At 41.5% G+C, this 25,562-nt stretch overlaps 1 protein-coding gene across 1 annotated transcript in view; it reads right to left on the bottom strand.

Annotated features, from left to right (window-relative positions):
* The window catches only part of spo11 (SPO11 initiator of meiotic double stranded breaks), a 53,583-nt gene that overhangs the window by 7,881 nt on the left and 20,140 nt on the right, over positions 1–25,562 (bottom strand). Inside the window, exons 7-11 of the mRNA XM_048550159.1 lie at positions 23,673–23,709; positions 22,510–22,619; positions 14,818–14,917; positions 9,373–9,410; positions 1,859–1,935 (exon numbers count right to left, since the gene is read on the bottom strand). Coding sequence (XP_048406116.1) covers positions 1,859–1,935; positions 9,373–9,410; positions 14,818–14,917; positions 22,510–22,619; positions 23,673–23,709 — 362 coding nt within the window. The remainder of the gene's footprint in view (positions 1–1,858; positions 1,936–9,372; positions 9,411–14,817; positions 14,918–22,509; positions 22,620–23,672; positions 23,710–25,562) is intronic.

Here is a 25,562-nt window from a genome sequence, read left to right as displayed (position 1 = left end):
GAGTCTTGAGTTTCAGCCACATACTCATAATAATGAGGTCATTCAGAGAAACGGATGCTTGGTCATCTATTTTTGTTGATAAAATTACTAGGTGGCTTCAATATGAAGGCTTGACTGTGCTCCAAATCTCACTAATGGACAAGTTCAAAACAGGTCCATTTTCAGTTTGAGGCAGAGGGTTAGCTTTGATTCATTGACATCTTTATGAATTCAAAGTGAGATATCATTTCCTTGATATTTTTTCAATGTATGGTTATTTGGACAATATTAAGGAATGTGAAATGGGGTAAAGTTTCTATTCTTGTTAGTACAAATGGCACTGTCTGATTGTATTTTTATAAGATTGTCAGTATTGAAGGCATTTTAAAATAGATTTCTAAACAAAGTTTCCCCCCCTCCACAAGGATTTCAAGACATTCCATTGTTATAGTACAGCTCATTACTTATACATGGTGCATAGTGGGGTAGTCGGAATAAAGGGCACAAAAACTAGAGGAGGAAGCCTGTAGGGTGAGAGCTACTGGACATAACAGTTTTAAATATAAAGTGATGAGGCTGGTTGGCTCACCAAGCTGGTTTGTTGTTTCGCAGACGTTTCGTTACCATGCTAGGTAACATCCTCAGTGCAGCCTCCAATGAAGCATTGATGTGTTTTCCCACCTAGTTTTTAAACTCTGGGATCCACGGAGATGAATTGCCTCACTTCCGGTTTTTCTTTGTAGTGGAAAGTATATGGGGGTCGAGTTTAATGTGTTTATTAATAGCATACTTCGTGGAATGCTATGCTTCCAGGCATTCTTGTGCTTGTCTCAGCCTAACATGTCCCAGGATCTTGGTGTTGTCCCAGTCGAAGTGGTGGTTCTCCTTGTCCACGTGGATTGAGATGAGTATTGGTTGTGTCTTTTTGTAGCCAGTTGGTGTTCATGTGCTCTTGTTGGTAGTTTCCTTCCTGTTTTTTAAGTTTGAGCATGTTGTCCTTGGAGATGTAACAATAAGGTCTGTCCTGACAAATTCCACCCCCAGCACCACCCACCCCCTACCCCCACCCCACCACCAACCTAAAACAAAAATTGTGTGAAAGAGTCCTTTAACCCAAACTGGGTACGTTCAGTCAGAAAATGGAAATTTTAAGGTTATAAGAGCAGCAAAATTTTCTAAAGCAATTTTCTCAACAGCTGCTACATTCGTGAGCATTTCAAGACCACCATTGTTGTTATATGATTTTTCTGAAGAAGGGTCTAAGCCCGAGGCGACAGCTCTCCTGCTCCTGTGATGCTGCTTGGCCTGCTATGTTCATCCAGCTCTACCTTGTTATCTCAGGTTCTCCAGCATCTGCAGTTCCTACTATCTCTATTATATGATTCATTGGTTTTGTACATAGTGAATACTGGATGAGAGCATAGTTGCGGCTGGGCGGGTGGGGGGAAGTCAGCAAGGAGAGTTTGTCAGTCAGGTTTAGAAGACTTGACTGGAAAATTCAGCCCCACATATTTCTCCATTGATTGCACCATGTAAGAAAGATGCATGTTTTATTTGGTGACAGTATTCGGCTTGCTAATGCTGATGTTAATAAATAACATTAATGAAATTGCCACATAATTTTGTTGCTGCTGAAGTGAAGAGCTCAGTTTTTCTTTTTGTAAAAATAACTACATTATACCATTCCACAAAGATTCTGACAAATCAACATCCAGGAGTAAGATCATTATTCTAACAGAAACGAGGCTAAGTTTCTCTTGAAAAGGAAATAACACATTACTAAAAAAAGATCTAATAACCAAATACCTGTATCATCCTAATAAGAATACCGTATCCTGCACTAAAACAAACAGATCTGCATTTTAATCCCACTACTAACCTTCGAATATCAGATGGAAGTAGGCCCAACCAACTGATAATGGGAACAGTCAGACTATGAGCATCGAAGGACATAGACTGATGCGGAAATAAAAGATAATAGCATTAACATGTATGTAACAAACACTTGTCTGAAGATAAAAGCAAAATACTACAATGCTGGAAACCTGAAATAAAAACAATGTGCTGGAGAAGCTCAGTAAATCAAGCATCTTATGTGGAGAAGGAAACTGAGTTAATGTTTTGAGTGTAATATTATATTTCTTTGGAGCTGAAAGGAATTGGAAAATGGTGGGGTTTCAAGGACAGCAAGGGAGGAGCAGCAAGTGAAACAGAACGTGAGGGTGTCCACACCAAAAGATAATGATTGTAAAGGAGTGATATTTATGTAAAATAAGATAACATTTTAGCTGTGAGGGAAGAAAAAATGAGTCTGCTCTGCTCAGAGCAAATCCAACAAGACACAAATAAAGTCCAGCTTGTGGGGGGAGGGGGGTGGAGAAGGTGTAAGATAAATGGAGTTCAAAGGTCATTTGCTGAAGTTGTGGAACTCAATATTGTGTCCTAGAAGCTGTAAAGTGCCTAAGTGAAAAATGATTCAGAGATAGTGGGAACTGCCGATGCTGGAGAATCTGAGATAACAAGAGCTGGATGAACACAGCAGGCCCAGCAGCATCAGAGGAGCAGGAAAGCTTTTTTCTGAAGAAAGGGTCCAGACCCGAAACATCAGTTTTCCTGCTTCTCTGGTGCTGCTTGGCCTGCTGTGTTCATCCAGCTCTACATCTAGTTACCCAAGTGAAAAATGGGTTGATGTTCCTCCAGATTGTGTTGAGCTTCATTGGAACACCGTAGCAGGCCAAGAACAGAAATATTTGAGGCAAAGTAGTTTAGTGAGATGGTAAACAACTGGAAAGTCATGGTCATTTCTACAGACAGAGTGGAAATTTTCTGCAAAGTGGTCAACCAATCTGTATTTGGTCTCACCATTGTAAAAGAGACTGGGAGCAGCAAATACAGAAACAAAGACAGAAATTGCTGGAAAAGCTCAGCAAATCTGGTAGCATCTGTGGCCAGAAATAGAGTTAACATTTCTGGTCAAGTGACCTTCCTCAGAATTGCAGAAGGCCACATTGAAAGTAGGACAAATAAAACACTGCTTCACCTGGATGATGTGTTTCAGGACTTGGAGTCGGTAGGAGGTGTCACGGCCAGTGTTATATCTTCGACAATTGCATGAGATGGTGCCATAATAGAATGAGGAAGTGATCAGAGCAATGGAAGAGCGGACCACAGTATCAGAGAGGGAAGGGTTCCTGCAGAATGCCGACAATAGAGGAGAGGGGAAAATGTGTGTTCGCTTGTGGTATCTTGCAGGTGGCAAAAATATTAGAAAATGACTCTTTGAACGTGTGGTGGAATGGAGAGGGGGAAAGTGAGGACATGGGAAACCCTGTTGTTTCTTGGTAAGGGAAGGGAAGGGGTGAAAGCAGAACTAAGAGATGCGTCAGATACAGTTGAGGATTCTATCAACCATGGTGGAAGGTGGCATCATCAGGGCAGATGTGGAGAAGATGAAGAAATTGGGAAAATGGAATGAAATCCTTACAGGAAACAGGGTCTGAGGAAGTGTAGTTGATATAAATGGGAGTCAGTGAGTTTGTAGTAGATACGGGTGGATACCCATACCCAGAAATGTAAACAGTGTAGTCAAGGAAGGGAAGGGAAGAGTCAGAGATGGACCAGGTGATGATAGCACAAGAATGGACATTGGAATTAAACATTAATTTTTACAAGACCAGAACAGAAATTGCTGGATAAGCTCAGCCGGCCTCGCAGCATCTTTAGGGAGAAATCAGAGTTAATGTTTTGGGTCAAGTGACCCTTTCTCAGAACTTCTTTTGACTCTTTGTTAGATATCCAATCTACTACAGTGGTGTCATCAGCGAACTTGTAGATGGCGTTTGTTCAGAACTTGGCAACACAGTCATTGGTATACAAGGAATACAGTAAGGAACTGAGGACGCATACTTGGGGGGGCTCCAGTGTTGAATGGTATTGTGGAGGAGGTGCGGTTACCTATCTTCACTGGTTGCAATCAATGGGTCAGAAAGCTGTGGATCCAGTTGCAGAAAGAAGAGCCGAGACCAAAGTCACAGTTTTGAGATCAGTCTGGAAGGGATACTGGTGTTGAAGGTAGTGCTATAGTCTGATGTAGGTGTCCTTGTTGTCCAGATGTTCCAGGCATGAGTTCAGGGCTAGGGATAAGGTATGCACTGTAGACCTGTTACATCAGTAAGAAAATTGTAGGGGAACAAGGCAGGCTAGGAAACTGGATTTGCTGTGTGCCATGACCAGCCTCTCGAAGTACTTCTGAGTCCAGTATGACTCCTCTTCAGAACAAAAAGCAGCTTGTCTTAACAAAATGCACAAGAGTACACACTTTTATTTTAAACCAAGTGGACATAAAAGCAAATAAATGAAGGAAATAACACATTTTGGAAAAACAAGAAAGTAAATAAAGCTCTATAAAAGTATGATTTCTAATGTAGTGGAGGTGAAGAGTGTTCTTGAGATATAAATAATGAAATTACAAGGTGAAAACTACAGGAAAAAATGGTCAAAACATACGGGCATGATACACTTATTTATAAATAAAACCCCAAAGAACTGCAGATGCTGGAAATCAGAAACAAAATCAGAAATTGCTAGAAAAACTCAGCAGGTCTGGCAGCATCTGTGAAGAGGAAGGAGAGTTAACGTTTAGGTCCAGGGACCCAAAAGGTTCTGAAGAAGTGGAACTGGACTCAAAACATTAACTCTGCTTTCTCTCCACAGATGCTATAAGACCTCCTGGGATTTTCCAGCAATTTAGAATTTTGGTTTGTACTTTTATACTTACAGAAACTGAATCCAAAGCTGTGGAAATGGTACTGATTTTCAATGGTATTGGTTGAACGTAAGTGGAAATATTATACCAGGATATGTGCTTTGAAGAGATGCTTGAAAAACTGAGAATTTTCTACAGCAATGGAGAACATTAAGGAAATATGAAGACGGCTTTTCAAAACTTATAGTTTTGAGAAGCTGAATATTGAAAAAATGTTTTTAATAGCTTCAGAATGAATAGGAGTTATTGAAAAAAAATGGATAAGGAAGGTAGAACTGCTTAGCTCTAGATCATTGTTGTGATCTGGAATGTTTTCCCTCAAGTGGTGTATCAACACAAAGGAAATGAACTGTACTGTCCCCTTTGAAAGCAGACAGGGGATCACCACATGCACAAGTCCCAAAGCCATTGACCAGCACAAGAAATGGAGTGTCCTGTGATCAAGAAGCATGCGGTCTGAAGTCAAGAACGCAATTACACTGATGGCAGATTTAGACAGTGTGGAATTTCAAGGAATTTTGTTTCATTCAGCTCATTAAGGTCATGGACACAACAGGAGGACCCTCTATGGCAGGAAAGTTATATCAGATTTGAAAGTAAAGGAAATTCTGAATTTACTCAATTGGAAAAATCATGGAAAATGGCCTGAATTTGTACTGGAGTACACTGGAGGTAGGGGTGAAGTCTTTGAATGCACAGAATCTGGACAAAAATCCGCCAATGGGTCATCGTCAGTCTGTTCAGCTAAGCTTCACTTATCCGTCATCCAAGAAAAAGTCTGCTACTGGACATACACATGCGCAGCCCATTCAGGAGCAACAGCAGATGCCGCTGAAAAGGTAGCTTCAAATGGTACTTTGGAATCCATATACAAAGTCTGAGCTCAGTGATAATGACAGCCAGCACTACGCCAGGACATTCACTGACCAAGTCATGGTCCTGATAAAATGCTATGGAGAAAGATTCCCGGGAATTAGGCTACAGCCAAAGGCTTAGTGGTTAGCGCGAAAGAGAAGAATCAGGCAATAGCCAGAACATGTACAGCACAATGGTCTGCCCTCCCAGAAATGTGAAGCACCAGTACAGGAGAAGAATTTGGATTTCCTGTGAGCAAGCGACTAACCTCCTTTGTGAATGATGATCTAGTCCCTAGGTCAAGTGTCATGCCGTGCCTGTTACACTGAAAGGTCAGAAGTCACACGACACCAGATTATTGTCCAACAGCTTTATTTGAAATTGCAAGCTTTCAGAGTGCAGCCCCTTCGTCAGCTGAAGTGACTTCACCTTAAGGGGCAGTGTTTCAATAGTTTGTGATTTCAAAATAGCCTGTTGGGCTATAACCTGGTGTCATGGGACTTCTGACCTTCTACACTCTGGCTCAACACCAGCACCTCCACATCACATTACGTTGAAAGTCAATGCGGTTGCTGACTTCAAGGTTCTGCTTCTGACCTTAACGGGATATGAACATAGAACATAGAAAAGTACAGCACGGTACAGGCCCTTCGGCCCACGATGTTGTGCCATGGAATAATCCTAATCCAAAAATAAAATAACCTAACCTACATTCCCCTCAATTCACTGCTGTCCATGTCCAGCAGTCGCTTAAATGTCACTAAGACTCTTCTTCCACGACTACCACTGGCAAAGTATTCCATGCACTCACAACTCTCTGGGTGAAGAACCTCCCTCTGACATCTCCTCTATACCTTCCTCCTAACACCTTAAAACTATGACCCCTCGTGGCAGTCAATCCTGCCCTGGGGAAAGGTCTCTGGCTATCAACTCTATCTATACCTCTCATTACCTTGTACACCTCAATCAGGTCACCTCTCTTCCTCCTTCTCTCCAGAGAGAAAAGTCCGAGCTCAGTCAACCAGTCCAGGCAGCATCCTGGTAAACCTCCTTTGCACCCTCTCCAAAGCCTCCACATCTTTCCTATAATAGGGCGACCAGAACTGGACACAATATTCCAAGTGTGGTCTCACCAGGGTTTTGCAGAGCTGCAGCATAACCTCACAGCTCTTAAACTCGAATCCCCTGTTAATGAAAGCCAAAACACCATATGCTTTTCTTAACAACCTTATCCAACTCGGTCGCAATGTTGAGGGAGCTATGCACTTGAACACCAAGATCCCACTGTTCCTCCACACTGCTGAGAATCCTGCCTTTAATCCTATATTCAGCATTTAAGTTCGACCTTCCAAAATGCATCACTTCGCATTTATCCAGGTTGAACTCCGTCTGCCATTTCTCAGCCCAGCTCTGCATTCTGTCAATGTCTTGCTGAAGTCTGCAATAGCCCTCGATACTGTCGACGGCACCTCCAACCATTGTATCATCAGCAAACATACTAATCCACCCCTCAACCTCCTCATCCAAGTCATTTATAAAAACTACAAAGAGCAGAGGCCCAAGAACAGAGCCCTGTGGGACACCACTCAGCACTGACCTCCACGCAGAATACTTACCATCTACAATCACTCTCTGCCTCCTGTCAGCCAACCAATTCTGAATCCAGACAGCCAAATCACCCTGTATCCCATTCCTCCTGACTTTACGAATGAGCCTGCCATGGAGAACCTTATCAAATGCCTTGCTGAAGTCCATGTACACCACATCCACCGCTCGACCCTCGTCAACCTGTCTCGTGACTTCCTCAAAGAACTCAATAAGATTTGTAAGGCATGAACTGCCCCTCACAAAGCCAAGCTGACTCCCTTTAATCACGCTATGCTTTTCCAAATAGTCATAAATCCTATCCCTCAGAATTCTTTCCAAAACCTTGCTGACCACAGACATAAGACTGACTGGTCCCAGTCAGTATCCATACTGTTGAAATGCCTTCCTACAGAGTGACTGACTTTATCAACTTCTAAACAGATGTAGCCTCACAAACGCAGAGGGCTACTGGGTTAATTTCCAAAGTTAAATTCCACCAAACTTAGAGTGTCATGGACTGGGCACATCAAGGCACCAACAGAGAACTCCGTCAGCTTCATGAACAGGGAGGAGCACCATTCAATAAGTGTGCATAAAGTTTGCATCCTTGTGAACATTTTACTGCACATCTGTGCATGCTTTCCAGGAAGGTTCCAGGATAACTGTATATTCTTCAAGTCAAGACTACCTCAGCTATTTTACCCCATGCTTTCATTACATGGATGGACTCCAGTCACTAAGAGCTGTCAGATATAAAGGTAGCTTCAAACTCTACTTTGGGATCCACAAAGCCTCAGCTCATTGATAACAAGAGCCAACACTACACTAGGACTTTCACTAACCAGGTCACGGCCCTAATAAAATGTAAATTCCAGCAGTCTGACTGCTCTGGTGGAGCTCACTGAACTGTTCTGCAGACCCAATATGGGCTAAATGCTGCAGCCAAGGACTGGCTCTTGAAGACAAAGAGGATGACAGAGGCCCCACATTTTTGGAAGAGGAAGAATAAGGCAAAATAGGATGGAGAGAAGAAAGTGGATAAGAAGGGTAAGGGGAATCCAGGCCAAGGAGGCTGAAACATGGGTGGGGAATGCAGTCTTGCTGCAAGGCATGCCAGGAAATGTGCCAAGAAGTTCATGCAGGATGAGATTGTTGCAAGGGACCACCTGATTCAATAGTAATTCAGCTGAGAGATCCTGGAGTAAATGGCGATTGAACACATCATTGGTACAGGATGAAAGTTTAGCCATTCCCATTACAGGATGGAAATCAAACTAATATCATTCCCAACACATCTGGATATTTAGAAGGTCTACCTACAGCCTTGGTGAGAATTTGTTGACATCTGTGTAGAAAGTAACTAACAGTTAAATGTTAATAATGTATAAAGCATGCCTAAATGACATAAATCAATTTTATTATTTTAAAATTCTCATCTATCCAAATGTTCTCGGCACCACAATCCAATCAGCCTTCTAACAGATGCAGTGCCCTGCAAATATAGGCACTCCCATGCGGTGTTCCCCTTGCTGCTTAGCAGACCGAGGCAACTTGTTCATGTTTACACCTGTGGGGACCAGGGCAGCCAGCCTTGCTGTCCAGGGACTCTTTGGGACCTGTCCTGCAACTGCACTGCCGAATCTCCACAAAGGAAGTTACCATTATTAGTCCCATTCACAGATACTACCCCTGGCAGAGGATTCAAAGAAGCCAAGCAAGGTATCAAAGTATTTCTGTTCGGGTATGAAATCCTATGAAGCCAATTCAGTGATGTTTCTGAATATCTTTCTCCATAAGTAAACAAATTGGGCACAAAGAAAATTTGATGCTCTCCGTACATAATGTAAAAAAGAAATGTTTGTATGTTCTGATTGTGGAGGAAAAAAATCATTAGTACGTCTGGAAATGTGCAGAGATACACAACTGAATCTGAAGCCCATTATCGCAACATTCAAGGATATGGGACAAGTGCAAAAAAATTGGGATTAGTGCACTTTCAGTGGCAGTTATGTCAGTGAAGACTCAATGGGCCGAAGGGTCTTTTCTGCTCTGTATGAATTTAAATTGGAACAAGTCACAAATTCCACTTTGCAGATAACACAATCAGCGCTGATGAATGTTTTACTCACTATTGTATCACGACATTCTAGTAACTCAATGGATAGATTTCAAATAAACATACTCACCCTCGAACCATACTTGTAAATACACATGATTTCAATGCCTGAATACAACCAAATAAAACATGTTATTCAGCAGGCTAGGTGACATCTGGTGAAGAGAAAACACATCAGAATGGACGAAAGATCACAGAAGACACAGTTTATGGACAGTTTATGAAGGTGTGCAGTTCAGCCAACTGTGTAGAGCTGGCAAGAGACCTGTGGTGCCTCCACTGGTGAGAACCAGCCAAATTATGAACCAATCAAGTAATTAACAGGCCACTGGCAGATTTTCCCCAAGATGAGGGCTACAGAGATGGGAAGTACTGTCTACAGAGAGCTGGTGGTAAATCAGAGATCAGCAGCGGCTGATGACAGCTGCTGGAACAACATCCACTGGAAGCGTAGGATCATGGAGAGACAGAGACTGACACGAGTGTTAGCAGGAGGGCTTTGATGGGTAGAGGGTGTAGATAAGGGGTGGAGGGGTTTGGCAGGAAGGACAGGTGGTTTGATCTCAGAGACCCTGCTCCTGCCTTTGATAATTGGGTAACGTCCAGAGGCCACAAGCAGTATGCCTATGGGCCTTCCCCTCAGAAGGCTTAAAACAGGGTGGAGGCAGGAAGATGGCTGGATCAACATCTGCAACCATTCCAACCTTCCTGACTCCCAACTTGCTACGGGGGAAAAGTATAAAATACTGCCTGCTACTCTCCTTTCCTCATCACAGACTGAGTATTTCAAAAATAGCTGTTTCGGTTTAGATGTTCAACATTCATAGCACCTGTACTTTGTTTTTCTAGTTATGAAATACATGCTCAAAGGCCACATTGAATTGTCCATGTATGTCAGACCACATTTCTTTTGCCTCGAGTTGACAAGTGGATTGTGGGAATACTGGTATATACCAGTGGCAGTTCTGCTGCTTAAACATTCCCTGCTCCATCAATGGGGGAGACATTTGATGGCCTGGCATGTATGGACTAATTGAAGACTTTATGTTGCCACAACTGTGGGCATTTAAGGGCCTCCTCCCACCATCACACAAATTATAATCATAGTATCAGATTGCCACAATTTACTAGGTTGATTGGTGGTAGGTCACTTTTTTTCTGACAATCAATAATAGTTTCACAGTCATTATTAGACTATTAATTCCAGATTTTTGTTGAATTCAAACTCCCCATCTGCCATGGCAGGATTTGAACCTGGAACATTAACTGAGCTTCTGGATTAATATTATTCTGTCCATATTACTAGACCATTGCCTCCTCCAAATTGCTGCAACTTTTTGGTAACATCAATAAATAGGTGAGGAGCCACTGAAACAACTGACACCCAGAATTTTGTTAGCAGTGCACTAAAAATATTGTTACAAAGACTCTCTGATGAAGGGTCTAGGCCCAAAACGTCAGCTTTTGTGCTCCTGAGATGCTGCTTGGCCTGCTGTGTTCATCCAGCCTCACATTTTATTATCTTGGAATCTCCAGCATCTGCAGTTCCCATTATCTCTGTTACAAAGACGTTACTTGTTTTAGGGAGGTATGATTAGCAAGTTTGCAGATGACACTAAAACTGGAAGTGTAGTGGACAGCAAAGGTTACCGCAAAGTACAATAGGATCTTGATCAGATGGACCAGTGGAGTGACAGATGGAGTTTAATTTAGATAAATAAGTGGTGTTGCGTTTGGAGAGGCAAATCAGGGCAGGGCTGAAACACTTAATGGTAAGGTTTTGGGAACTGTTGCTGAACAAAGAGACCTTGGAGTGCAGGTTCATTGATCCTTGAAAGCGGAGCTATAGGTAGACAGGATAGTGAAGGCGGCGTCTGGTACGTTTTCCTTTATTGGTCAGTGGTTTGAGTACAGGAGTTAGGAGATCATGTTGCAGTCATACAGGACATTGGTTCAGCTACTTTTGGTGTATTGTGTGCAATTCTGGTCTCCCTCCCTTAGAAGGATGTTGTAAAACCAGAAAGGGTTCAGAAAAAATTTACATACATGTTGCCAGGGTTGGATGATTTGAGCTACAGGGAATAGACTGGGGCTATTTTTCCTACAGAGTCAGTGGCTGAGGGGTGACCTTATAGAGGTTTATAAAATCATGAGGGGCATGGATAGGGTAGTCAGGCAACGTCTGTTCCCTGCTGTGGGGTGTTCAAAACTAGAGGGCATAGGTTTAAGGAGAGAGGGGAAAGATATGAAACAGACCTAAGGGGAAACTTTTTCAAGCGGAGGGTGATGTATACATGGAATGAGCGGCCAGAGAAAGTGGTGAAGGCTGTTATGGTTGCAACATTTAAAAAACATCTGGATGGGTATATGAACAGGAAGAGTTTAAGGGGATATGAGCCAAATGCTGGGAAATGGAACTAGATTTATAAGATATCTGGTTGGCATGACTGAATGGACCAAACGGTCTGTTTCTATGCTGTATATTTCTGTGATTATGTTAGTTCAAATATTAACTTATAATACCATCAACTGGACATATAAATCTACCTTAAACCATTTTCAAAAGAACATTTTACAAAGTAAAGAATGCTGGCTACTGCAGCAAAAGTTATGCATTCACAGAAGACAAACTGAAGCTGATTGGATTAACCAAGTCTGCAACATTTTCAGACAGAAGTCATGTGACCTGATTTGCAAGGCAAAATAGATTGTTTTTAAACATAGGCAATCGGAGAGAGCAAAAGTCCTTATCCTATTGTTTTTCTCTGAATCCCCTCACAGTTAAAACATCACTGGGTCTTCTTCACCAATGGTGGAAGGTTCTTAAGGGGAGGTCTGAAGCTACACCATTGTCTTCAGAAAAAAGGGATTCAATAAGCCATAACTGATCCATGAAGATACTCAGTGCCAAACAAGATTGACTGCAGAGCAGCATTTTGGAAAATCTGTGAATAAGTATTTTTCTATGATTTTAACTGTTGCTTTGAAGTATTTTGGCAAAGTAACACTCAGCAGAAATTTCTAATTTTAACTCCGGTTTAGTGGTGGTTTTGTGTTAATCGAAGTTAGTGTTGTGTTAAGTTGTGTTACAAGAAGTGTAGTTGAATGTTTGTAAATTCTAGTAGTTTTGTTAATAGTCTTTGCTGGAGTAAATTCTTTTCATAATAAATTGGTTCCTCATTTGTTACTTTAAGAAACCTGGCTCACTGTTCCCATCCTGAGACATACAATCTAATAATCAGCTATACCAAACCCAAACTTTGTTGCAGCTCATGGAGTGCGACAATGAAATGAATCAGTTCACTCCCTCTTAACTAGGGTGTAGCAATTTAAAAAAAAGTGACAAAAAATGAGCCTCAAGTTGGTTAAAGTTTAACACATTACAGAAAGACAACAGCGGAAACAGCCCTGTTGACCCTGCAAAGTCCTCCTCACTAACATTTGGGGGCTAGTGTCAAAATTAGGACAGCTGTTTCACAGACTAGTCAAGCAACAGCCTGATACAGTCATACTCACAAAATCATACCTTACAAACAATGTCTCAGACACCACTATCACCATCCCTGGATATGTCCTGTTCCACCAGCAGGTCAGACCCAGCTGAGGTGGTGACACAGTGGAATATAGTCTGGAGGGAGTTGCTCTTGGAGTCCACAACATTGACTCTGGAGCCCATGAAGTCTCATGGCTTCAGGTTAAACATAGGCAAGGAAACCTCGTGCTGATTATCTCCCTCAGTTGATGAATTGGTACTCCTCCATGTTCAGCGACACTTGGAAGGAAGCATTGAGGATGGCAAAGGCACAAAATGTATTCTGGGTGTGGGATTTCAAATATGCCCATCCTCAATGATGGAAGAGCCCACTATATCAGTGCAAAAGATAAGGCTGAAGTATTCGTAGCAATCTTCAGCCAGACGTGCCCAGTAGACAATCCATCTCTGCGTCTGCCAGCAGTCCCCAGCATTACAGATACCAGTCTTCAGCCAATTTGATTCACTCCATGTGATATCAAGAAACAGCTGGAGACACTGGATACTGCAAAGGCTAGGAGAACCTGACAACATTCCAGCGATAGTACTGAAGACTTGTATTCCAGAACTTGTGGCTCCCCTAGCCAAGCTGTTCCAGTGCAATTACAACACCAGTATCTACCCAACAATGTGGAAAATTGCCCAAGTATGTCCCGTACACAAAAAACAGAACAAATCCAACCCAGCCAATTACCGCCCCGTCATTCTACTCTCAATCATCAGTATAGCACCTGCTCAGCAATAACCTGCTCAGTGATGCTCTGTTTGGGTTCCACTAGGGCCACTCAGCTCCTGACGTCATTTTTGCCTTGATTCAAGGATGGATAAAAGAGCTGAATTCCAGAAGTGAGATGACAGAGACAGCCCCTGATAACAAGGCTGCATTTGACCGAATGTGGCATCAAGGAACCCTAGCAAAACTAGAATCAATGGATAATAGGGGGCAAACACTCCAGTGGTTGGAGTCATACCTGACACACAGGAAGATGGTCGTGACTCCTGGGAGGTCAATCATCTCTGCTCCAGGGCATCTTCACAGGAGTTCCTCAGGGTAGTGTTGTTGGCCCAACCAGCTTCAGCTGCTGCAGCAATGCCCTTCTTTCCATCATAACATCAGAAGTGGAGGTGTTCGCCGATGACTGCACAATGTTCAGCACCATTCACAACTCCTCAGATACTGAAGCAGTCTGTGATCATGTGCAACAAGAACTGGACAATATCGAGGCTGGGGTTGACAAGTGGCAAGTGGCATTCGCATCACACAAATGCCAGGGTACGACCATCACCAATAAGAGGAAATCTAACTACCACCCCTTGACATTCAATGATGTTACCATCACTGAAGGCCCACTATCAAACTGGGGGTTATTATTGACCAGAAACTCGACTGGACTCACCTAGATACTTGGGAAATCCCGGCCCAGCCAATCTGTCATGACTCAATATCATTAGAAGAGCAGGAGGGACATGTAGAGTAAAGACTTGGAAAAATGTTAAGAGATAACAAGATGTAGAGCTGGATGAACACAGCAGGCCAAGCAGCATCATAGGGGCAGGAAAGCTTGACGTTCCAGGTATAGGACTGAGGGGAAGGCTTTGTGGGTTAGACTGTTGGCAGAGGGAATGTTCATTAAGGGCACTGATCACAAATTGTGGCACAGTATATCCCAAGGAATTTTGCCTACATGCTGTATCTTAAGCTTACCTAGAATTCCTGAAAAGGTTTTTTTCCCCTCTATTGATTTGTGGGACATGGGCATCGCTGGCTGGCCAGCATTTCTTACCCGTCCCCAGTTGCCCTTGAGAAGGTCGTGCTGAGGGTCTAGGCCTGAAATGTCAAGCTTTCCTGCTCCTATGATGCTGCTTGGCCTGCTGTGTTCGTCCAGCTCTACACCTTGTTATCGCAGATTCTCCAGCATCTGCAGTTCCTACTATCTCTGGAAAAATGTTAAGTCTGGCTTCTTACTCTGAGACTGTTATTACCATGTGGATCAGCATCCATAAGGGCAAAAGCTGGAATGTGTAGAATGTCCCATAGTTTCCGGACCATCAGCCTGGTGCTCAGATCTGGTACTCCTTTGCCCTGAAAATCAGTAGAGATAACAGATGCTGAAAAAACAAAAACATGTAAATACACCTGATTGATGAATTCGGCTGACACATTGCAAATGAGTTTCTTATCATTATCCTTTCTGATGAATTGATTGTGAAACACCACAGTATCCTTTTTGATTTCTTTGTTTTCATTAATATAATGGCTGCGAATGCTGAGCAATTAAATGTTGTCCTATTTGTGGTCATCAATGTCAGCATGAAGAGACAGTAACTCATGTAACACAACACAATGAGTTCTCATGCACTTCAAAAAAAAGCCATTGTGAATTTAACAAATCTGCATTTCAAATCATCACACTATGTCACAGAGCCACAGAACTGTTACAGAGCAGAAGGCCATTCAGCCCATCATGTCTACACTGGCTCTCTGGGCGTTTTGACTGTGCCAAAATCCTGCTTTTTTCCAAAAAGCCTGTACATTATTAATTTTTAAATGCCCTCAAATGCTTTGACTAACTCTGCCTCCACCATGATTTGACAGAACATTCCATACATGGACCACTCATCATGTGAAAGTGTTTCCCCCCCCGTCACCTTGCATTTGCTTCTTTTGCAAAACAATTTAAAACCGTGCCCTCTGGTTCTTGATCCTTTACAAGTGCAAATAGTTTCTCCCTAAATGCTCTGTTCAAACCATCATGATTTTGTGAACTTCTAGCAAACATCCCCTGAGACTTCTCCTCTGAGGAAAGCAGAACCAATTTCTCTAATTATTCCTCATAACTGAAGTTTCCTATCCCCACAAACATTCTCATAAACCTCTTCTGCACTTTCTCCAATGCATTTAGCATTCTTCCTAAAATGGTGCACTCAGAACTGTAAGCAATGCTCCAACTGAGATCCAATCAGTGTTCTATATTGGTACAGGATAATCTCCCTGCTCTTGTACTTTTTGTCCCTGCTAAAAAGCTTGTGTTTTATTAACAGCACTCCCCCTGTTCTGCCATCATTAATGACTTTTGCATGTTTACATCCAGGTTTTTATGGCCTTGCACACCTCTTTAGAATAGTGCTCTATTTTATACTGTCTCTCGATGTTCTTTGTGTCAAAGTACATCACCTCACACTTCTCCACAATGAATCACAGAATCCACACTGTGGAAGCAGGCCATTCAGCCCATTGAATCCACACCGACCCTCTAAACAGTATCCCTCCAAGACCCATCCTATCCCTTTAGCCCTGCATTTCCCATGGTTACCCACCAACCTGCGCATCTGTGGACACTATGGATAATTTAAAATGGCCAAACCATCCAACCTAACAGCTTCGGACTGTGGGTGGAAACCTGAGCATCTTGATGACACAGGGAAAAATGTGCAAACTCCACACAGACAGTCACCCGAGGGTGGAATCAAACCCAAGACCCTGGTCTTGTGAGACATCAGTGCTAATCACTGAGCTACTATCCCATCCCACCACTGGTGGGACTGTGCCATGGCATGAATATCATCTGTTACCTATCTGCCCACTCTACAATTTGCCAATGTCCATCTGAAATTTAATAGTGTTCTCCTTTCATTTTATGACTCTTAGAAGTGTTGTATCAACTGCCAGCTGTGAAATTGTCCCCTGCATAGATCCAGATCATTCTTATCTAATCAGGAAAAGTGAGTCTAGATATTGACCTCTGAGGAGCTTCACTACAAACTCTCTGCCACCTGAAAAATATTCATTAACCATTACTGCCTATTTCCAATTCCACAGCCAATTTTGCACCTACATTGTTACTGCTTTATTCCATGAATTTCAACTTTCCTCACATGCCTGTTGTATGCACTGTATCAAACACCATTTGGAAATCCATGCACAGCCTATCAACAGCTTTGCCCTTACCAACACCCTCTTAACTTTTGAGAAAACTCCAGAAATTTAATTCAATGTGATTTTCCCTTAACAAATCCATGCTGACTCTTCCAAAATAACTCACATTTTATCATGTGACTACTAAGTCTATCCCAATTAAGTATTTTTACAAGTTTCCCCACCAGCAAAGTTGAAGCAACTGGCCTGTAATTAATGGGCTTATCTTTAAAATCTCTTTTCAAGGGTGTAATGCACTGTCTGGAAAAATCAGAACAAGTCTAACCTTAACAATTATCACTTCATCAGTTTACTTTCAATCATCAGCACTCACCAATTACTTGTTCACTGATACTTAATTTACATTTCAGCAGAATCACTCAGTTGACACCACATTGCCGCCTTAATCGAATACTTACTAATAACTGAATTCATGAGGCAATGATTACCCTTACTTTCAAAGCAGCATTTGACCTAGTGTGACACCAAGAAGCCTAAGATTGAAGTCATTACACTTTAGTGGCAGGTATTAGGAGGCCACACACTGCTTATATATTAAGAGTGTACAAAAAAGAACAAAGAGATCTACAAGTATAGATCACAATTTCTGAAATAAAGGCTAACAAGGTGATTTCAAAAAGAAACTCAAGTTCTTGGAACAGTATCTTATAGGACCCTGAATGACATGAGTTAGAACACAGAACATAGAACAGTACAGCACAGAACAGGCCCTTCAGCCCACAATGTTGTGCCGACCATTGATCCTCATGTATGCACCCTCAAATTTCTGTGACCATATACATGTCCAGCAGTCTCTTAAATGACCCCAATGACCTTGCTTCCACAACTGCTGCTGGCAACGCATTCCATGCTCTCACAACTCTCTGCGTAAAGAACCTGCCTCTGACATCCCCTCTATACTTTCCACCAACCAGCTTAAAACTATGACCCCCTCGTGCTAGCCATTTCTGCCCTGGGAGTTATGGCAGGGGACATGGCAAAATCACACAAGAAGTCTGGAGAGATCTAGCCTATGTTCAGAGGAACTCACTGCATCTTTTATGTATTCACAAACTGGCAGTGGTGAGTTGCCGATTAACAGGATTAAAGCTTGTTAAAAGCCTTATTAATTGTACAACTTGCCTCATTAATATTGAGCATCTAGTTTACCAGTCTCACTGAATAATCTAGACATCAAGAATTCTCAACATGAAAGTCAGAGCAGGTAACTCGCAACTTCAGCTTGCTGTTTGCTTGAAATGACCTCCACATTGAAGACAGGCATCAACACCTTTGGCATACTCTCTGGGCTCTAGTTACAGGCACTTGACATCCACGGGAATTGGTATATGACATGTACCAGCTGTGAGAACCCTCATGGTACATCTCTAATTCACTTACAGATGCTTCTGCAATGCATAATATAGTTCTTGCCCCGCATTGCCTTCTCTTTTTGCAATTTCCCCTCAGCCAGGAATACCAAACTCACAATACAAACAAAACAAAACAAGAAAATAACAGATGCATGTAAAACACGGGCACCAAAATGGTCTTGGGTGATTTTAATCTGCATACTGAAAGGAAAAATTAGATGGGCAAGGATAACATGGAGGACAAATTTCTTCTGTATCAGCGATTGCTTCTTAGAGCAATAGGTTATCCAATGTAACAGGATAGTTTAGATTTAGTAACATACGATGTGATAATCTGAAAAGGGATCTCTTAGTTAAGGATCCTCTAAGAAGGTGTAATGGTCACAACATAATAGAATTTAAAATTCAGTTTGAGAGTAACTTGGATCACAATCCTAAATCTTCAAATTAAGTAAGGGCAATTACTGTGGCAGGAAGATTCCTAACGAGGCTAGGAAAATAGGCCAAAAGAAAAGTCATCGCATGAATAGTGGCAGATACTTAAGCAGATATTTTAATATGCTCAGCAAAAAAATATTCTGGTTAAAATAAAGGACAGGGTGAGAAGGATGAACCACATGTGATTAACAAAGATGGTCAAGCAGTATATCCAGTCAAAACTAAGGTATACAAAGTTATAAAACTAGTGATTGGACAGAGGATTGGGAATTTTTTTGGGAGAAACAGTAGCACATGACTAAAAAGCTAATAAAGAATGAGAAAACTAATTATGAAAGTAGGCTAGGTAGAATGATGAAATCAAATATCAAGAGCTTCTACAGGCATATAAAAGGAATAGCAGCTAAAATAAGTGTGGAATCCTTGAAGAAGGCAATGAGGAGCTGATAATGGGAAACAGGGAAATGGCAGGGAAATTTTGCATTAGTCTCCATGGTGGAGGACATGCTAAATAGTCCAAAGAAAACTGATAAGCAAGGTGCTAATGGGAGAAAAAACATTGTAACAGTCTCTATCACGTCGGCAGAATATTTGACAAACTAGGATATTTAAAGGCAGGTAAGTCACCAAGACTTCATGCAAATGCACTGTCGTAAGTGCATCCCACAGATTCGTCAGATACTTGAGAAGCTAGATCAAAGGCTAATGGAGTCCGGTGTAAGGTGTACAGATATTCAACAGCCTGACCCTCAACGTTCAAACTTCAAAAACACTGTCTCAACACTGGTCTAACTTTGAACAGAGCTACAATATCTACATTTCTATTTCAAGCATCATTATCCAATCTCCTGGCATCATGAGATCAGATCATACACTTGGATCCCTGGGCTTCAACAGCAGTGCTGAAAATCACTTTCACTGTACCTGAGCTGTAAAGTAATGTGTCGCCGATGTCTTGAATTGCTACTCAGTACATGTAAGACTCGCCTACAAACAATCACAATCATGCTTGATCACAACTGCTTCATTTGGATAATACCCACGATGGTAATTCTGGAATGTGTCTAAAACTCCTGGTGTTACAGCATGGCTCTAGCCATGGTGTGTGGCCTAGAACAAGCTCTTCATTCAAGTACCGTGCTCTTCATCTTTTGTAATCTGGCCACTTGTATCCACTGTAACATGTATAAGTGTACTGTTGTTTGGTAAAATATTTATCTAAGATTCCTTGTGGAATCAGGCTGTGATGTGATTGTCTTCTGTTAAAAAGAACGAATTGAAGCAGTAAGATTGCCTTGAGTCATCAGTCATGAACTGCTGTTTTCACTGACTGGAACCCATCTGGCCTTTGCAAACCTAAGAGTTCTGACAACAGAGTGGTAAACCTTTAGAGACCAGAAGGTTCTTGAAGGAATGAGTAATGATAAAAGAACTGGAGACTAAAGTCAGAAGGTTCTTTTGAGCTCATGGCCAGTGTACAGTCGTGTATTGTTGAGCAACTGTCATACAGACATAATCATTTTGACCTACAAATATACTAATCCGTAACAGCAGGAGGCCATTCCGCCCCTTGAGCCTGCTCCACCATTCAATAAGATTGTGGTAGATCTGATTGTAGCTTCAAATCCATATTCACTCCAACTCTTGATAAGCTTTCACCCCTAGTTTAACATGCATCTATCCACCTCTGCATTAGAAATATTCAAGGAATCTGCCTCCACCATCTTTTCTGAGAGAGACCACAAATACCTACAATGTCACAAAAAAACCCATTAACCACTTCTCCGTTTTAATTGGCCAACCCCTGATTTTTAAACAGTGACTCCTCTGTCATCTGAGGAAATATCTTCTCCACATTTACCCTGCCATGATCCTTCATGATTTTATATGTTTATATGTTTCAATCAAGTTGCCTCTTACTCTTCTAAATTCCAGTGGATACAATCCCAGCTTGTCCAACTTTTCCTCACAAGACAACCTCTCCAATCCAGGTATTAGTCCAGTAAACTGCCTCCAATGCATTTGCATCCTTTCTTAAAGAGGTTGACTAAGTACTTCAGATGCGGTCTTACCAGTACGCTGTATAGCAGAAGCAAAACAATCATACTTCTGCATTCAATTCCCCTAATGATTAATAAAAACATTCTATTTGTTTTCCCAATTACTTGCTGTATCTGCATATCAATCTTTAATAATTCAAGCTCAAGAACACCAAGATCCTCTGCACCTCAGGCTTCTGTAATCTCTTGCCATTTAGATAATATGCTTTGTTTTCTTTCTTCCTGCTAAAATAGGCAATTTCACATTTTCATGACAGTAACACACACGAAAACCTTTTTAAATGTAGTCATCACATATTCTGATCAGGATGGGGAAACCGATTTTCAACCCTGATCCGATTGAAACTCGCCTACTTACCTTCACATGACTTGTGCGCTGAGGTTTTCTGAACATGGGCCTCCTGTTACAAAAGTGTTCAGGAATACAGGAGTGAAGAAAACCTTTGTTGAACTGTGCTCCCTTAGCAGCAGTCAATGTGCCACATGTTGTGATATACATATCCTAAAGCACAGCCAGCACCTTGACAGTAACCCCATTAAATGGTAACACTATAAGGCAAGTGAAGGATCTGGAGCATAAGATGGAGTGAGGGAAATGGGGTGCCAGGTGGGTGAGGGGGAGAGTGTGCCAGCTGGTCAGTGAACCAGGTGAGGGGACTAGAATGCCAGGTGAGTGAAGCAGCCAGGCCAAGTGGGTTAGGACGTACGTGCCAGGTAGGTAAGTTGCCAGGTGGCTGGAATGCCAGCTGGGTGAGGGGGTAAGGTGCCAGTCAAGTGAATGAGAGTTGAGAGGAGTAGGTCAGGTGCTGTGTCAGGTCAGGTGGTGTCAGGTCAGGATTGCATTGGAGAAGGGAGGTGTTGGGACTGTGCTCAAGTCAATAAGGATGTCAACTCAGGTTGGGTTGGTGAGGAATGTATGTCTGGCGCTCTGGAGTTGGGGCTATCAGGTTTTTCCAGGTGGGGAATGTCAGGTCTGACATCTAATGGGAGAGGGGATGGTCAGATTCAAGGGATCAGTTTGATGAGTGAGTCTGGGGGGCATTTCATCTGGGGGATTGGGTGGGGTGTAGTGGTGTTAGGAATGAGAATAGGTTTTCCAACTTATCCTGGGTAACAAAGCTTAATTGAGTTGCATCCTTCTGAAATTTATGATTTTGTCAATTCTACACATGGAGGAATGCCTACTGGAAGTTTCAATGTGCTGGGCAATTATCACAGAGTCTGCTGCGTCAAGAATTTTCTGACATCCCAATGTGCAGCTCAGTCTGCACTGTTCTGACAACTACCTGGCCATCAGAATATCTGCACCAACTTATTTTTAAGTTTGCCACAAACATACACATTTTTCGTTGTGAATCTGAGGCAGCCTCATAACATCCTCTTCATTTCTGTTTTCCTAGGAATTTGGAAATAGAGTCAGACCAAGCTGATTCCAAAAAGAACCTCAAATAACTGATTCTGCTAAACACCAGCACAGCTATACCCAGTTAGGACGCGCAGAAGATGCCTAAGGTAATTTCCTTAAATGCACACTTCTATTTCCATTCAGTGGATTGCATTTCCTTCTGTCTCTTTCTTTCCTCACGTAGAAAGGACTTATTGGAGGAAAATATATGAGTCCTTTCTCAATCTTCCCAAGCTCTCTTAGCACCTTAAGTGACTCACAATTGTAATTATCAACAGCTCATTTGTAATAATCGATTTTGCTATTTCCTTGAATGGCGTGGTCTGCAGAGGTTATAATGTACATTTAGTACTGTTTCAAGAACAGAAAGGGCTAAACAGCATCCTTAATGAAACTCAAATACATGAATTAAAGAATGCTGAAACAATAAGTGCCAGGTTTATAGTGAAAAAAGAAACAGAAAAAAGACATCAGGGCACTTACAGTTATAATAATACATGGCAACACCTTTGTACAAAAGTCATCATCCAATAACCTCTGGAAGGTGGCATCTTTTTCCACTACAAGCACAAATTTAGCAGCAGATTTTAAATCTTAAAATTTAAGGTGAATTAACATACAAATTACTCCTGGGAAATATCGGTAAATGAATACTACAATTCCTGTCTTATGTTGGAGCATTCAATCAACATGTTAACATCTATATTATAGTTGCGTACAGAACAATACAATACCAACAGAAGGCTTCTATGCCTTTGATATCAAGGACAGAACTGTATAAATTATTGATACGGTATGAGTGAATCTGTCCCCTGGGTTTTTTTAAGGCCATGCGCTCACTCCCTTGTACTGATATTTCTTTTTCCATGTTATTCTTAGTCTTCTCTTTCTCTATTTACTTTCTCTTTATTTAATTTGATCTTTCTTGGCTTACCACCCCGCTTCTCTTTTGTTCCTGATTAAGTTTCTATTAAGTTTATTTGTTATACAGTACCTCTTCTTCCTTTTAAAAGTTAATACCTACATTGAGACAATTCACAAAAAAAATTTCATTTGAAATGTTCACATATGGAAATTAAAAAAGGCAAAAATATAGAATGACTTTTTTTTTAAAAAGGAGGTGCACCAATACAGCAACGTGTAATGAATCACCTGGGATCATATTAAACTGATAAATCAATAATCAAGTTATGACATTACCAACTCAGTAGACATATCACTATGTAATATTCTCTGCTAAGGAAGTAAAGGAATAAAATTGTCACCAACAATATTTAGTATTAATGATTTATCTCGGTTTATAATGGTTTATGGGCGGCACGGTGGCTCAGTGGTTAGCACTGCAGCCTCACAGCACCAGGGACCCAGGTTTGATTCCAGCCTCGGGTGACTGTCTGTGTGCAGATTGCACATTCTCCCCGTATCTGCGGGGGTTTCCTCCGGGTGCTCCGGTTTTCTCCCACGGTCCAAAGATGTGCAGGCTAGGTGGATTGGCCATACTAAATTGTTCGGGGTGTGTGGGTTATAGGGGCATGGGTCTGGGTGGGATGCTTCAAGGGGCGGTATGGACTTGTTGGGCTGAAGGGCCTGTTTCCACACTGTAGGGAATCTAATCTAATCTTGATTATTAGTTATAAAAAGGATACTTTGTATCCCATCCACATTCGATGGGACAAGAACAGCCTGTTAAAGGAAAAGAAACATTAATTAGCTTTAAAAACATCATTCCCTTTATTGCTTCATTATTTTGTGTTTCAGAATCTTTCCAATGTCCCTACATCATTCCTGACTCAAAGGTTAACATTATGCTTTGAATGTTACAACTGGTGTAGGAAAGCCATTCATGAGTCACTGTCGCTCTATATTCCCACCCTCCGCTGGTCACCATATAAGTTTGAATTCTTTATCTAGTAACTGATGTAGTCAAATTAGAATAACTGATTTATTATTGGCAAAAATAACTTATTCAATAAAGTTGATCAATATATTGCGAACTGGAAAAGTACAAGTACTTAACTTCCTAAAAAACACAACATACACATACCAATTAAAGGGAAAAAAATTGAACTTTATCTACAGGAATTAATTTTGTGGAGTGGGAGGGGAACACTTTGGTCAATAACTGTTAGCTCTTGATGGCAAAGGGATAAAGAATGAAATGTTCAGAATGCTTCAGGTAGCTTGCATAGCTGGGTGTCACAGTTTATCCAGGAATTGCTGAAAATCCACAGGCTGTAGGCTTTTCAGAAAAACATCAATTTTTTAGGTCTCATACTCAGCTCTCCGCAAGAGTTTTCCCAGAAAGGTAGAGGATTACCCAGGTAGCTTATCTCCCTCTCAGCAGAATCTACTCCAACCGAATATCAAATAACATTCAAATCAAAGCCATAAATTCAGGCATGAGATTTCCAGTAAATCCAGCAGTTCTGAATATGAGATAACAAGGTGTGGAGCTGGATGAACACAGCAGGCCAAGCTGCATCAGAGGAGCAGGAAGGCTGACGTTTCGGGCCTAAAACCTTCTTCAGAAATTAGTTCTGAATATGTACTGTCTGTATACCCTAAGAAGTGGTTCTGAAAAGAAATTACATCCTGATGTCCTTTCCATGAATTGCTTACAAGAAATTCCAGGTATCTCTTCTCAGTTTGTTCAAATTAACACCGCTTTAAAAAAATAGTGCAGCATCTTCATAACACCAGTTTGTGCTTTTTCGTAAAGCTGTTGTCTGTGGTTTCCTGCCTGAGATCTTATCCATAATTCTACCAGGAAAGTGTTGAATTATCACCATGCTGCAGATATCGTTGCATGCCTTTGCACGTTACTTTGAAAGTAACATTGCACATTTAATAAGATATGACATAACGTGCACTGTATTTGCAGTCAAATGCTGCTTCAGGTATCTCAATGACAGCAACATAGTTCAGTATGAGATTAATTTTGTGGTTTGGAGTGTCATTCAGTCCATAAATGTGAATTTTTATCCAAGGGCTAACACAACACGATGAAAAGAAAATCATAAAGTTACAAACAAGCTCGAGTAATAAGAGAGATAGATGGCAAATCCATTTATAATCAGGCAATAAATCATAACATTTTTCTCCCTCAATCCTTACTTGGATTGCGACCTTTATTGCGACCAGGATTGGGAACTGAATATCCAAGGATGCACATCTTATTGAAAAGATAGGCAGGTGGGCAGAAGGAATGGGGTTGCCTTATTGATAAGAAATGAAATTAAATCAATAGTAAGAAATGAAGTTGAATCAGATAGTGTAGAATCTGTGTGGGTAGAGTTGCGAAATTGCAGAGGTAATAAAAAGCTATAGATGGAATTATATATAGGCCTCCAAGTAGTACTCAGGAGCAGGAGACAGAAAAGGGTTGTAAGAAAGGCAAAGTTATGGTGGTCATAGGGGATTTCAATATGCAAGTGAACTGGGAAAATGAGGTTGCTGGTGGATTGCAAGAAAAGGAATTTGCGGAATGTCTACGAGAAGGCTTTTTGGAGAAGGTCATGGTGGAGCCCATTAGGGGA

This window comes from Stegostoma tigrinum, chromosome 19, assembly GCF_030684315.1.
Source record: "Stegostoma tigrinum isolate sSteTig4 chromosome 19, sSteTig4.hap1, whole genome shotgun sequence".
In the NCBI taxonomy this organism is placed as follows: domain Eukaryota; kingdom Metazoa; phylum Chordata; class Chondrichthyes; order Orectolobiformes; family Stegostomatidae; genus Stegostoma; species Stegostoma tigrinum.
The sequence above is the reverse complement of the archived record's forward strand: the minus strand, read 5'-3'. Positions and strand labels throughout refer to the sequence as shown.